The sequence below is a fragment of the Sceloporus undulatus genome, chromosome 4, assembly GCF_019175285.1.
Source record: "Sceloporus undulatus isolate JIND9_A2432 ecotype Alabama chromosome 4, SceUnd_v1.1, whole genome shotgun sequence".
Taxonomy (NCBI): Eukaryota; Metazoa; Chordata; class Lepidosauria; order Squamata; family Phrynosomatidae; genus Sceloporus; species Sceloporus undulatus.
The window spans coordinates 145064682-145079571 of record NC_056525.1 but is presented as its reverse complement, the minus strand read 5'-3'; the positions used below and the strand labels follow the sequence as shown (position 1 = coordinate 145079571).

The 14890-nt window shown below is 40.5% G+C and overlaps 1 protein-coding gene across 1 annotated transcript in view; it reads right to left on the bottom strand.

Annotated features, from left to right (window-relative positions):
• Nucleotides 1–233: 233 nt before the first annotated feature.
• ANKRD33B (ankyrin repeat domain 33B) overlaps nucleotides 234–14890 on the bottom strand; it is a 46377-nt gene continuing 31720 nt past the window's right edge. The window contains 3 exon segments of the mRNA XM_042461248.1: nucleotides 234–571; nucleotides 574–1236; nucleotides 8825–8965. Of these exon segments, the coding sequence (XP_042317182.1) occupies nucleotides 282–571; nucleotides 574–1236; nucleotides 8825–8965 (1094 nt within the window). The 3' untranslated portion in view covers nucleotides 234–281.

Here is a 14890-nt window from a genome sequence, read left to right as displayed (position 1 = left end):
TATGTCTATTGACTAATTATTTTTTATGGCTAATCTACACCTCTGGGATATTTTTTCTGTCTTTTCGTTCTTGGAATTTTATTCCATTATTCCTTGTCCTACCTTTTTGAGCCTGGCTGTTTTATAATCTATGAAACACCTATTTTCCACCTTAAACATATTCCCAAATCCTCTTCCTTATATTCTTAAACAACCCTTCATGTGTCAGTTGTACTTTGGAACCGTGCCTTCAGTTTCTTTGATTTCTCTTCTTAAGTAATTACTGTCATTCAGCTTTTACTTTACAAATCCGGGCGCACACTGCTTCTTCTCAGCAAGTGCAGTGGCAACAGGCTAGATTTGACTGGTGTTGGTCTGAAGTTTAGAGCAATGGCAATACCACTGATGTCAAGTCTTGCTTTTCGAGAAGACCCTTGTTTCTGTTTCTGGGCTTCTTCTAATCTCTCTTTTCTTCTTCCTCTGCCTTCTTCCTCTTCTTTCAGCTCTTTATACCTCCATTTGGGAATCTCCAGGTATGTCCCCTCACTGGCAGTACTTTTCCGCCTCACTTTCTCTGGTTGGAAAGTAGGTCCGGCGCCTTACTGATGCGGACTTTGGGGATAACAAATCCAGGGCGCACACTGCTTCTTCTCAGCAAGTGCAGTGGCAACAGGCTGGATTTCCTTGAAACCACAATGCTCACCTGAGGTACATTTAGACTGGATGGTTGCAGGCTGGCTCGTCGCTCTTTCCTTTTGGTGACTAATGTGATTCTGGAGTTCTGAAACAGCCTCTCATAACTGTTAAAATGTTCCTTGTTCTCTAAAGATTTAATTTCCTTGGCTCTTTGTTTCCTAAGGATCTCTTGCACAGCAGGCCTGCGTTTGCCTAGACCTGGTGGGCTACCAGGGCACACCGTCCTGCAAGCTATGGCAACAAAAGAGCTCCTCAGACTTGTTGTCACTCTAACCATATGATCCAGTGCACCATCTTCTTCAGGGCCATTGGAAGCTTTGAAAGTTACTACTGACCGCACGCCTTCTGAGATCTTTTGCAAACAGGTTTTTCGCTCTGCAGCCTTGGCAAGAAGTTCCTTCATCTTTGGCCACTCTAGCTCAAAGTGGTCACAAAATTGTTCTGCATATGGTTTGTCCATAAGTCTCTGCATAAGATAGGCAGCATCTATTCTTCCAGTGAAACATGCCCATTCCTGAGGAGTGAACCCACGCCCTGGGTCTGTTGCATTAATGTTTGCCCCTCAAAGAAGAGAGAAAGAGAGAAAGTTAATTGTAGAGACGACACAGGGACACATTGTATATGTCAAGTTAGGAGCATCCTGAACTGATATATATCACCTTATATAACACAGATTTTGAGCTATGACACATATTTAGGTAGACGTTTAACAGCCAACACAGAATTGTATTTAGAGCTAGCAGATGGACAATGCAGAGCATTAAGTTAATGCTATTAGCCTTCCAACTAGCAGCACCCTCATAAACTAGACTGATGTCTGTCATGTGCAGCAATTATCACATGCGTGAGCCAGTGTGATATATTGGTATGAGTGTTGGACTATGACTCTGAAGCCCAGGGATCAAATCCCAACTCAGCCATGGCAACCCACCTGGTGACCTTGGACAAGTCACAGTCTCTCAGCCTCAGAGGCAGGCAAAGGAAAACCTCCTCTGAACAAATCTTGCCAAGAAAACCCGATATGTTCACTTTAGAGTTGCCCCAAGTCAGACACAGCTTGAAGGCACACAACAGCAACCCGTTTGCTGGTAGAGCTTGTATTTCATGGCCCTACTGAATGTGGGTTTTGCAAAACTATATATCAACCTTAGGTTTTTTATGCTATATTTTGTTAATATTATATAAGATACTTTTTAACATTTGGATTCTGGGAAGTATTTTGAAAGTGTCTACTTTAGTGCAGCTGCAGCCTTTAAAGCTTAAGCTATTTATCTAGCATAATCTCATTACTCTAATAGTACAGTAAATTTCAACCTGGTTTTGAGGAACACTCACTTAAATTCTGCACCTAGGTTATAACTTTCAGGTGTCGGAGTAGCCATCATGAATAACTGGCTGTTCTGTGTTTTCCGCCTGAGAAAATATAATTCCATCTCATGCACTCTTCTCACATTACTTTTTAAGCTTTTATTGTAGTTACAGCCTTTGGCCACACATTTTTAAAATCTATTTCATATTGCATTTGGATGCAATTTTTTAAAGGTAGAATGTTTGCGAAAGCAAAAAATCACCATTAGGAGTTAGGGTAAGCAGTAAAGGGAGATATAATCAATGGAAGAACTGCATTTCAAAAACAGCATGGTATTGAAGTGAATCTTGCCTCATGCAGAAAGAAGGAATAGTCATTCTTGCACACTCCCCACCCATAAACACACATACTGTACATACTGCAACTGTGGATAGCTCCAAAAAGGGACAGACTGGATCATAGGCAGGTAAATGAGAATGATATGTCTACAAAGGGCATCATCTTCTAAAAATACTCTTTACTACTTTTCAATTATTCATGGTGACATATAATGCAAAATAAATCATACTTTAAGGTTAACTCAAAGGCAGCTGACAACAACCAAAGTATACTCAACAGCCAGTAAAGATAGCACTAGCAAAAATAAAACAAAAGTAGTCAAAGGACAAATGTGATGTGAAACGTGTTTGCTAACAATGCTTCCAAAGCAGATGGTACAGCCTGAAACTCTAGTCTGTGGATTTAGGCTAATCTCATGAATGGTTAAGAGGTTAATGTGTGACTATATCTGAGCATGTGTGACTATATCTGAGTAAGAGGGAGTGAAAGGTATCTCCAAAAGCACCCTCTGCCATAGAAGCAGGAAGAAGTGGGAGATGACAGGCAGATTCCATGGCTCCACTTTCCTCTCTTACCTCTTTACACTTATGTAAAATTTATCTTATGTGAAATTTAAGATGTTGACCTCTGTACTGCATTTCTATACTTGGTGAAATGTGATATTTTGTAATTCTTTCACATCTCATTTTGCTTTATTTTATTTTAGGCAAACTCAGTAAAACTGATTGTTTTCCCTATTCTAGGATGTCAAGCTCTTCTGCTCCTGTGTTGTGAGCTGCCTTCATCCTACAGGAAAGGCAGCATATCAATAAAACATCATCATCATCATCATCATCATCATCACCACCACCACCACCACCACCACCACATTTCCAGCTTTTTTTTTTCCAGATAATCGGTCAGGAGCACCAAAAATAAACAGAAAGTTAACTGATGGTCTTAAGAGTCCTTTGTGCAATCACACAAAAAGGGCATCTGCCTGTGTAAAGACATCTGCAGAAACTTCTCGCACTCTTGTCAAGGAGTTAGTATTCCTAACTCTCCTGTCATGGAGACAGGGTTAACCATTTCATTTATGTCCCAAAAGATGAAGCAGGTGAATAAATACTCGTCTCATTCTGCTTCTCCATTTTCAGTTAACAAAGAAACATAGTAGTGAGGACTGGGGCTAGTTGTGTCACATCACTTAGAAGTAAACAACCTGTGTGTTTTCTTTGATTGCTTAGTATTTGCTAAATGGATGACTGTTAACACCTAGAAGGTGGTACTGGAGACATCACTGAAACAGATTTTTTAAAAAAAAAACATGTCCACAAAACATATTCTATTCAATTTTTTAAAAGATTAAAGTACCAAATAATATTAATAAAACAGAAAACTGTAGAAAAATATCCACACCACGATGTAGTAGAAAACTAATAGAGTTCAGATGTTACAGAACTTAAATGCACAGCACGTTCTCGATATTGCTACTACTGAGGTGGACAGGAAAGCACAGTTTTGCTTTAATTTCTTGTGCTTCCCAAGGAGCCCAACTCAGCAGGTTCCATTTTGTCTGAAAGGCATTATGTAACAGAGGTGGGGTTGTTCAGGGAAAACTGTATTGAAAAGGTACTTCAACTTTCCAACCAAAAAAAAGAATGGAGGCTGCACCCTGATCTGTTAGAGAAAGAGCACCCTGAGATTAACTGTCTCTCCAATGAAACTCCAATGTGTGCCTATGGAACTAGTATTGCAAGCTCTACATTGCCTTGAGAGAAAGGAGGGATATAAATCAAATACATAAATAAGTACATCATACAAAGATGATGCACTGAAACACTGCACACTCCACTGTTAACAAATTTACTCATACAAATTTTGTAACTGATATGAATTTTGTTGAATGAAGCTGATATGATGAGAAAAATAGTATCTCTCTCTGTGTATTGGTCTTCCTTCCACTTTTGACTGTGCTAGCTCTGTCACAGCATATTGTGATTTTAAAAATCCTGACCCATGTTTCTTGGCTAGGTGAAGAACATATAGATGAAAGACACATGGTAGCAGAAATTAGAAGAAAAGTGAACGGAGGCTGTTCACCAGCAGCAGCCTTGGCCTGGTGTAGAGAGGCTGCTGCTTGAAAAGAGGGGCAGGAATAGTCTAAGTTAAATCAACAAAGGTTTCTGCGCATACTCAGCACAGATGCAGAACCAAATTGTGGGAATGCATAATAAACACTATCTTTAGGAGTTTGTCAAATTTCTAATCTCATGTATGTCCCAAGAGATGAGTTAGGTGAATAAATACTACTTCTCTATAATATTTTAACAGGAAATACAGTTGTGAGGACTGAGGCTCTAGTTGTGTAATATCATTTAGATGTAAGCAACCTGTGTGTTTCCTTTGTTCGCTTAGTATTTGCCTAATTGGATGACTGTCAAATTAACACAGGGTGAACCTATCATGGGGTTTTCTTGGCAAGATTTGTTCAGAGGAGGTTTTCCTTTACCTTCCTCTGAGGTCGAGAGGGTTGGTACTGGAGACATCACTGAAACAAACAAAATAACACTCCACAGGAAACTGAAATCTTGTGGAAAAATTCAGGCATGGCAGGGGGTTGGACTGGATGGCCCTTGCGGTCTGTTCCAACTCTGTTCTATGATTCTATGATTCTATCTATCTGGGAAATCTCAAACTCTCAAAAAAATCTATTTGGGATGCAGGAGTTGCTGATACAGTTCTGCAGACTTGGTTCATAGGCGCAAGAGAATATCACATGTAATACAACTACTGTAACTTCTTTCAAACCAATCCCACATGAACATAAATGAGGTTAGGCACTTTGCCACTTGGCTCACACATGAATATTCAAGTCCCTCTTTCAAGTGACATGACATTCTGGTTGCCATTCCAAAGTACATCATGTCTGCAAGCCATCATTTAAGAAACATGTCCATTCCAACTTTGGTCTGATTTACTTAAAAGAAATCTAACGTTTCAAACTCAATGGTTTTTCAAAATAAGTAATATAAGCAGGCCTACTAGTATGGAATATTAATAGTTTATTAGATTCAGATACACACTCTTCTCAGCAAAAGATCAGGGGAGTTTTAAGTCAAATGGAATATCTGATCCTTTCTGTTGCTTTTAAAAAGGCAGTTTTGTTAGCACAGCAGTTCCACTGAAGGGCTACTGTGTTATGCTGGCAGGCATGTGATACAGTCCTGCAGACTTGGTTCATGGGAGCTTTTACTTTTATTATTTCCATTTTGGTGCCAGAATTACAGATTTGTGCTTTAAAAAGAAATACTGGGGACGTTGTCACCATATGTTAGCCATGTTTCAATTTTATCACATTAGTCATATCTCCTTACTGGGACCTTCCAGCTATTTGAATAAGTGAATATATTTCTACCCCATTGCATGAATTACAGTACTGTGATATCTGCTAAAGCAATGAGTAATCACTAGGATTTGGAATAGGTTAGGGTTACTTTTACATCTTTCAAAATAAGGACACAAAAGCTAAGTCTTCTTTCTTCTGAACCTTTCAACAATAAATCCCTGTTTCATCCTCTTTAGTACACTAGACACTCCATTATTTCTAGCAATTGCTAAGCATCCGTTAATCCATGAATTATTTCTAAATATAATTTCAGGCCAGTAACTCTCGTCTTCACAGCTTCCCTAAAATGAGAAGCACTAATGATCCATCTCACTTTGCTATTAACCCAAGTTCCCTGGTGACCTGAAATACACCAAAAATGCTCATCTTACAGAAACTCTTGAAATACCTCTGTGAACAAATTTCCATAAACAAAAGAGCCTTTTTAAGAGGAAAGAATTGAGTTCCCTTAACCCACACTTCAAGAAAGCTGAGGTTTTGTTGGCAAATCTATCCATTCATGGACTGCTGTAATTATTGTGTTTGAAAACTAATTCCATCACAGAACATTTGGTCAAACCTGTCCTGCTTCCTGCTGTGCCCTAAATCCTCTATAAAAAAAAACCCTACCCCACCGCTGCCACTTCTTTGGAACCCAAAGCTTTCACAGGCCAGCAGTGTAACACTTTCCAGTTATCCAGATATTCTTGCATCCACCATCATTCCAGGACCTAATGATTTGCCTGGATATCCACACCATAGTGGCAGAGATGGTAAAGCTAAAGAACTTCATTTGCCAGATTTGGTTGATTCACTCCCTGAGGCCTTTTCTGAAGAAGGCAGGCCCACCTTCAGTGATCCATGCCCTAGGAGCAGTCATATTCACGGAAGGCAAGGCTATGAGTGGCTATGAGTCATGATGGCTATGTGCTATTGCCCAGATCAGAGGAAGCAAGCCTCTGGAAAACAATACTGTAGGAAGGATATTGACCCCACATCTTGCTTGTGAGCATCCCATGGGCATCTGGTTGGCTGCTGTGGGAAGACATTGCTGGACTAAGTAGGATCATTCCATCAGGGATCTTTCTTGTGCTAGAGAGCCAGCACAAAGTGGGAGAATAGGAGAGAACAACAGGTCATCCCACCACCCCATGAAAGAGATGTGTAGTACCTCCTGCTGCTGTGTGGACTGGCTGCTTGCTCTCTGCATGCTCCATCTCACCTGGTGGACTGCTGGCCTCAGACTGCTTCCTAACAGGACCACGACCCAGGTACCCAACCAGGAACACCTGTTCCCCTTGGGAAGGGGATAAAGGCTAGGTGCCTGCTGTGGCAGGGTCACCCCTTTGGGGGAGAGCAAGGGAAGGGCCAGTCCAATTGGCTGGTAGGGGAGGGTATATTTTAATATATTTTAATGTAATTAATTTAACTGAATGTTGATGTTAATTGTATTTTGATTAATTTAACTGTATTTAATTAAGGTAAGGGGATGAATTTTTAGTTGTGTATGTGTTATGTAATTGTTTATGTAACTGTTTATGCATTTTGTAAACCACCTTGATCTGTTGGAAAGGCAGTATATAAATAAAATGTATTATTGTTGTTGTTGTAATAATAATAATAATAATATTCATTGGCACTGGACTCAAAGGATTAAATCCAACTGCTAGACCCAACAAGAGCAGACCCACCAAATCACTTGCCAAATGGTAAGTCAACCCTTACGTTAACCCCACTAATTCAATGAATGTAGTCTAGAGACTACCAATTGGATTTAGGCCAGAGATTTTCATGACTGGGGAATAATCTCCCTGTAAAATACTGGTGTGGCGATCCTGTGTGGTGTAATGGTTTGAGCGTTGGACTGACTCTGAGGATCAGGGTTCAAATCCTGGCTTGGCCATGTAATCCCACTAAGTGACCTTGGGCAAGTCACACTCTCTAATCCTCAGAGGATAGCAATGGCAAACCCCCTCTGAAGACACTTGTCAAGAAAAAGCCATGATATAGGGTCACTTTAGAGTCGCCATAATTTGGAAACGACTTGAAGGCACATGACAACAACAACAACAATCTAGGCACTGCCAATGCAATTCTAGATTGAGGGAAGAATTAGTACCACTCTATTCTGCTTTAGTCAGCTCTCACCTGGAATACTGTGTCCAGATCTGGGCACCACCTTTCAAAAGGGATATTGACAAGTTGGGCTGTGTCCAGACGAGGGCAAGCAAAATGGTGAAACATCTGGAAACCATGCCCTATGAGAAGTGAATTAGGGGCCTACAAACTCACTTTTCCCTACCCCTGTAGGCAATTAAAAGCACTTTCAAACCCAGATCATAGTTATATCTGCTCCTGTACAATATAGTAAAGTGTGTGAGTGTTGTATCTATAATAATGTTTTGGCTTTGTTAATGAAATCCATGTTCAGAAATTCAGCAAAATGTAGAAATACAGTGGGCCCCTCCCTCACGTGGGGGATCTGTTCCAGACACAAACACACACACCTGCATAAGGGAAATATCATGTATGCTCGAGTCCCATTGAAAACAATGAGGCTCGTGCATGCAGCATGGCGTGGCACGGCACAGGTGCCACGGGTGCACAAACCATTGCCTTAGCATTCAGCTTCAGCGTAAGCTGAAAGCCTTGTATGGTGCACCCGCGTATGACACAGGCGCACTGTAGTAAGTTAAAAGTCAGGTCCCACTTGCTTATTTGTTTTTTAGTAATGACGAGCAATTTAAAGCACCTTTATTTGTTACTTTAAACTTGTATTTTTACATCATTTGGACAAAATGTTCAGAAATCAATTTAAAAGTAATGGGCTAGTAGCACATTACTAACAAATTATGTTACAGAGTGCTCATGGGTAATGAACAATGAATTACTTTTCTGAAAAGTAACACTGCCATTAACATGCAGCTTTTTCAGTAATGTTTACAAGCTCCGAAAATCAGTGGTAGAAAACAACAGTAAGTAACAACAGTTTATGTCCCTCTATCCCATCTAGATTAACAACAAGCAAGGCTACCAACAAACCAAATGCCAAGAACTATACATTCTTCACTGTGGCTTAGTCTTTATCATGATTCACTGGGAATGAGGATAATGAAGCAGAGAACTCCATTTACCTGCCATCATTAAGGCTCTGACGCAGTCACTTCGGCCTTGCATTGCAGACTTCATGAGCGCAGTAAATCCAAACACATTCCTTTTTTCAATATCAAGGCCAGGATAATAGTTGAGTAAATACTGTGTAATGGTAATATGTCCTATGGAAAGAATAAAAACACAACACAACAGTGAATTAGTTTCAAAGCAATGTGAATTTGGGTTGTTTTATGTACTGAGTTTTTAAAATTGATATCCTGAGATCAAGGACACCTCTCTCACACACAAATACACACACACACACACACACACACAAACAAATATAAAACTCTATGCCTTGCCTTTTTAGATAAACTAATTCAAGCAAGCTCACAGACTGAAGTTCCTCTGTTTTTTTAAATTTGTTACAGTTTTTAATTGCGTACAGGGACAGCTTCTGAAAGGAAGGGTAAAACTGTTCAAAACTGAGCTTGAAATTTGAGAAAAGTTAAAACTTAAGGAAATTGACTGAAGGAAACATTTCTGTGTCATAGAATCATAGTGTTGGAAGAAACCACAAAGGCCATCCAGTCCAACCCCATTCTGCCATGCAGGAACTCTCAATCAAAGCATCCTCAACAGATGGCCATCCAGCCTCTGTTTTTAAAAACCTCTAATGAAGGAGACTCAATCACTCTCCAAGGGAGTGTTTTCCACTATCAAACAGCCTTTTACTGTCAGGATGTTCCTCCTAATTTTGAGATGGATTCTCTTTTCCTGCAGTTTGCATCCATTCTCTGTAGGGCAGCCCATACGTTATAGTTCAGGAGTACACACACACACACACACACACACACACACACACACACACCATCTAGAGAGGGTGTCTGTGAGTTGTTCATGGCAGTGGCATCACTGGGCAGGTGCAAGGCATGTGGAGTGCACCAGGTGATGCCCCACAGGAGGGGTGACACCGTGGCAGGATCCTCCTCCTCCTGTGGTGGAGCATGCCCCTTATGGCTTTGCCATTGCCCAGCTCCTTCCCTGGGGAGGGATCCAAGGTGGCAGTGGAGGGGCAAGTGCATTCCTTGTGGTAATGTTGCCAGCTAACTTGCTCCCTGGGGAGGGAGCCAGGCTGGTCACAAAACCACAAGGGGTGAGCAGTGGGGGTGTAGGGCAGGCTCCTGCCAGCAGTCCTCCCTGCACCAGGTGGGAGGGAGCCAAGGTGCTGGCGAGGGTGGCAGAGGGGTGAGAGTGCTCTTTGTTGTTTTGTTACTGGCCTGGTTCTCTCCCCAGGGAGGGAACCATGCCAGCACTGAAGCCACAAGGGGCAAGGGGGGCAGGCCACTACCACCATCTCCCCCCTCGAGAGCACACTAGGTGTCACCAATTGGTGACACTTCTGGCTCATGGCTGAAAGGAAAGAGAAGAAGGGAATAAGAAACTTTCCTTCTATGAACATATGTAAGTTAACTTATCTTGGGTGCCAAACAATATACAGTATTATCTTTCTAACTAAAATTACCATAATGCTCTTACCTTGCATAAGTTTAACTGTAGCTACTAAAAACCAAAAACCAGCAAAAAAATTCCATTTCTTACACTTCTAGAAAATGCGTACAATTGATTGCACTGAGATAATAATAATAATAATAATAATAATAATAATAATAATAATAATAATAATAATAAATTTATATTCCGCTTAATCTCAAGGAATCCAAGTGGATTACAACAGTAAAAATAGCAAAATACAATTAAAAGAAAGATGCTTAAAAATGCAAAACCCCATTCTTCATCCAAATCTTAAAAGCAATTGACACTAAAAAGAAATTAAACCTAGAAAGAGTATAAAACCATTAATATACAATCGGAATTAAAATAGAAAGAGATATCAATGAGAGTTCCACAAAAAGGGAGGGGAGGAAGAGGCAGAAAGATGTTCTAATTTGGAAAGGCCTGCCAGAAGAGAGAGTTAACTCTGGAGCAGCCACTAAGAATTACTCTTTCCATATAGTATTAGATATCTAGTAGAGCCATCACACCAGCAGTGCGCCATTCCATAAGATTTCAGGAACAAAGCATGAAACTATGGACTTTATCGTGTGCGACTTTTAAACTGTCATAAAGGTTTGATAATAGCACCTTTGGCCATACCTATCGCACAATGCCATCTCCCTCCTGTCTCATGACAAGAAGGTGCCTATTTCAATTATTCATTCCTACAGGGGAGAACAAATAATTTAATCAGCTTTCTCTCTGATGTGGGATTGTGCCATTTTTAAAGATGTTCTAATGGGGGAAGGAGTCTCCCCCAGAACTCACATTTTTCCTACCCTCCCACCATGGCCATGTAGTGGCTGGGGGAAAGGGTTGGGGCCAAACAAAGAGTGTCAGCAGCTGTTCTGATCATTGATGGCAGGGCCTGCTCCAGTACCTCAAGGGTCTTCCTGAAGTCCCAGTGCATGACAGCATCATTGTTATACAGCTACTGCAAGATAGTGGCAATGCTCTGCAGCTGCCAGCATTCTCCACCCAGACACCAAGGCTATGGGGGGGGGGGGTAGGGAGAAGATGAGTCTGGGGGAAAGGGAGTATTTCTCTGCATCTGTTTGGGGAATTGGGGAGTGGGGGGACTGGAAAGGGTTGGGTTTTCCTGATCAGGTTTTCCCAATAATAATAATAAAATAATAATTAAACTTTTATTTATATCCCGCTTTTTGTTAAAACAATTAAAGTGGTGTACAGCATTAAAATGATACAACAATATATATAATATCCACTCTTAAAAAAAAGATTAAACAGTTCTAACAGTTAAAATTACAAAAAAATAAAATCTAAAAACAATAATACAATAACGGTGGGCAGAATCATATATATATACAGTATATATATATATATATATATATATATATATATGGGGGATCTTTACATGGCCAGGTGCTATTCCGAGAAGGCCTGCCAGAAGAGATCCGTGTTGACAGCTTTCTTAAAGCTACCTAGGTTGATAATTTGACAGATCTCGTCTGGCAGGCCATTCCATAAGGTGGGAGTGACTGCGGAGAAAGTCCTCTGGGAGGTTGCAGCACTTCCAGACACTCAACAAGTCCCTTTGTCTCCCCCCCCCCTCCAAGTCTTCATATATTCTGACCACCCCCAAAAAGATCCATATAGGGCCATGCTAGTCACTTCTTTCCAAAAAGGAAGAGAAAGTGGTGAACACTATTTCAGTTTGGTCCATCAACAAGTTAAAAAATTCACCTAACAGTAGCAGTGTCTAGCTCACATTTTACCAGTTTACCTGCAAGCGTATTGTGGACTTCATGTAAAAGACTTATTGAAATCAAAATATAATACATCCACAGCATTCTCCTGATATACCAAGCTTACAACTCTAGCAAAAAAGGAGATAAAATTAGTCTGGCATAACTTATTTTTGAGAAACCCATAAGGAACCTTAGTAATCACAGCATTTCTTTCTAAGTGCTCACAGACAGTAGAATTATCTGTTCTCAATTTTTTCCTGGTATTGTTGTCAAACTGACTGGTCAGTAGTTGCCTGGGTCTTCTTTTTTCCCTTTTGCAAGGGTTCCTCCAATCTAGACCTCTCCTGTTCTCCAAGAATTTTTTAAAAAAAAAAAACTATTGACAGCAGCTCTGAGATTACATCTGGAAGTATCTTTAATACCCTTTGCTGTAGTTCATCTGGCCCTGGAGACCTGAATAATTTAGATTAGCCAGGTATTCCCCTACTATCTCTATACAGTGGTACCCCGGGATACGAATGCGCCGGGTTACGAATTTTTCGGGATACGAAAAAATCCCATAGGGATTTATTGCTTCGGCTTACGAAGGTTTCTTCGGGTTACGAAAAAACCGCGGCGCTATTTTCCGCCACCGGAGGGCAGCAGAGAGCTATTTTTCCATTAGCGCCTATGGGAATTCGGCTTACGAAGGTATTTCGGGTTACGAAATTAACCGCGGAACGAATTAATTTCGTAACCCGGGGTACCACTGTATCTATTCTGGGCTGCAGTCCTTCACTGCATATTCTATTTTCATCATCTAGTGCACTTTTTTCCTTTTGAGAGAATACAGAAGCAAAGTTGGTGTTGAACAGTTCCACCATCTCTTGGCCCTCTCCCAGTTGTTGCCTTGCTGTACAAAGCAGGGTTTACATTCGAGCGACTACATGACACAGACAGGATAGAATATGAACTGAAATGACCAAATAAGTAAATAAAGAAATGCAATATATTTATTCTTAGAAAAGATTTCAGCCAACCACACAAAACATAATCTCCAACAGAAGGTTAGCTTGCCTCTTTTCTGTTCAGCTTGGTAAGCCAGCATCACTGAGATATACAGACTGGTAAAAATCCATCACACGCTAAAATTATTGACGTTAGGGAGCTAATAGTCTGAAGACCAATTAAACCATCAAACCCTTGTAATTGGACTGACAGAACAAGACAAACATCTAGTGCCATTATTACTCATTCAAAACATTTTTCTCACTTGTCATTTGTTGTATGATAGGTTGATGGTTTGTATAATAATATATTCTGTCAGCCAGCTGCAACAACAGCAACTTAATTACTGTAAGCTGCAAAAAATGTTCTCTTGTCTTATTTTGCAGTCCAGTTAAATATTCCTCAAAGGATGTCAGTCACTTAAATTTATCCAAGAATGTTTATGAAGAAGTTGCGCATGAGCAATCAAACAAAATCCGTAACAGAACAGCTGGTGTAGCTTTAATGATCAGTTGCTTCATGACACCCAAACAAACTTACACTTTCTGAGAGATGGGTTTTTGCATGTGTTATCTGTTAAGCAACATTAATTATGCTCAGTTTATGGTGCCCTTTGGTTGCCTCTCTCCTTCCTCAAAATCCCTTCACTTGGGTAGTATGCAACATTCCACACTCACGAGAATTAATGATGATCAATATCACAAAAGAAGGAGAAACAAGTCTTGTCACACCTTAAAGACAACAAATTTTATTATGGCAGCCACAAAAATTTAAGCAGTAATAACATTTGATAATCTTTAAGATGCTACAAGATTATTTGTTGCTCTTGTGACTGCAACAGATTTATATAGCTACTCAGGAAAAAGGAGAAAATGCATGCATGTGGTTCCTTTCTACCTCTACATGCTCTCACAATGGGCACTGCTCTCACCCCCACATCTTGGTTTGCCTCCTTCATTTGGCACTACAACAGAAGATCAAACTCAGCCCACCATAACTGTCAAAACCAGCCATGAGGGCAAAGGGAAAGTTCCTAAAGAGATTTGCCATGCTCTGTTTTATGATTTATCTACCAGAATTTCTGAAAGCAAAAGCTGGCAATCCTATTTTTAAAAAACAACCTTGTATGTTAGTAGTGTTATAAAATTATTAATAATGTCACATTATTTGTAGGAACTGATGAAATAGCAAGGGGGTGGAAGCCCCAGAAGTTGTAGAACTACAGTTTCCAGCAATCTTACTATTGACTATGTTGACTAGGATTGCTGGAAGCTGCAATCCAGCAACATCTGAAGGGCTGCATTCCCCCATCCCTGATTTATGGAGGAACTGACGCTCCTGCAGGAAAGAGATGTGATGCATCAATGACAGCAGGAAAGGTAGGTGAAGCCTCCTCTGTGCAGTTGTGTGGTTGCTGACTCTCTAGAAGTGTCAAGCTACTGTCAGCAACATGTTTGTAAAGGTTCACAGTCCCTTTGCCCTTTGGTTTCTGCTTGGTGGTGACCTCTCGCTGCCTCCGATTTCCCAGTGCACCACCTCATTGGCAGTAGCTGTTTATGCTTCTAGAGTCTTCTCTGGTTACAAAACCCATTTCATTTACAACAGGAAAGAGCTTTAACACTATAACAGCCTGAAGGTTGAATGAACTATTGACCGATATCATGTGTCCTTATCTTCATCAGTACTGTCTAAATGTACACAGAGAGCAACCTAATGCACTGTATTAGAATATAATAGCTGCAAACCATGAAATGGTATTACTAGCCAATCTGAAATTAAAGTGCTGCCTTGTGCATCAACTTACATAATGCTCCTGCAGAATGAGGAATATATGGTGTGGGACAAGTGTGAAAT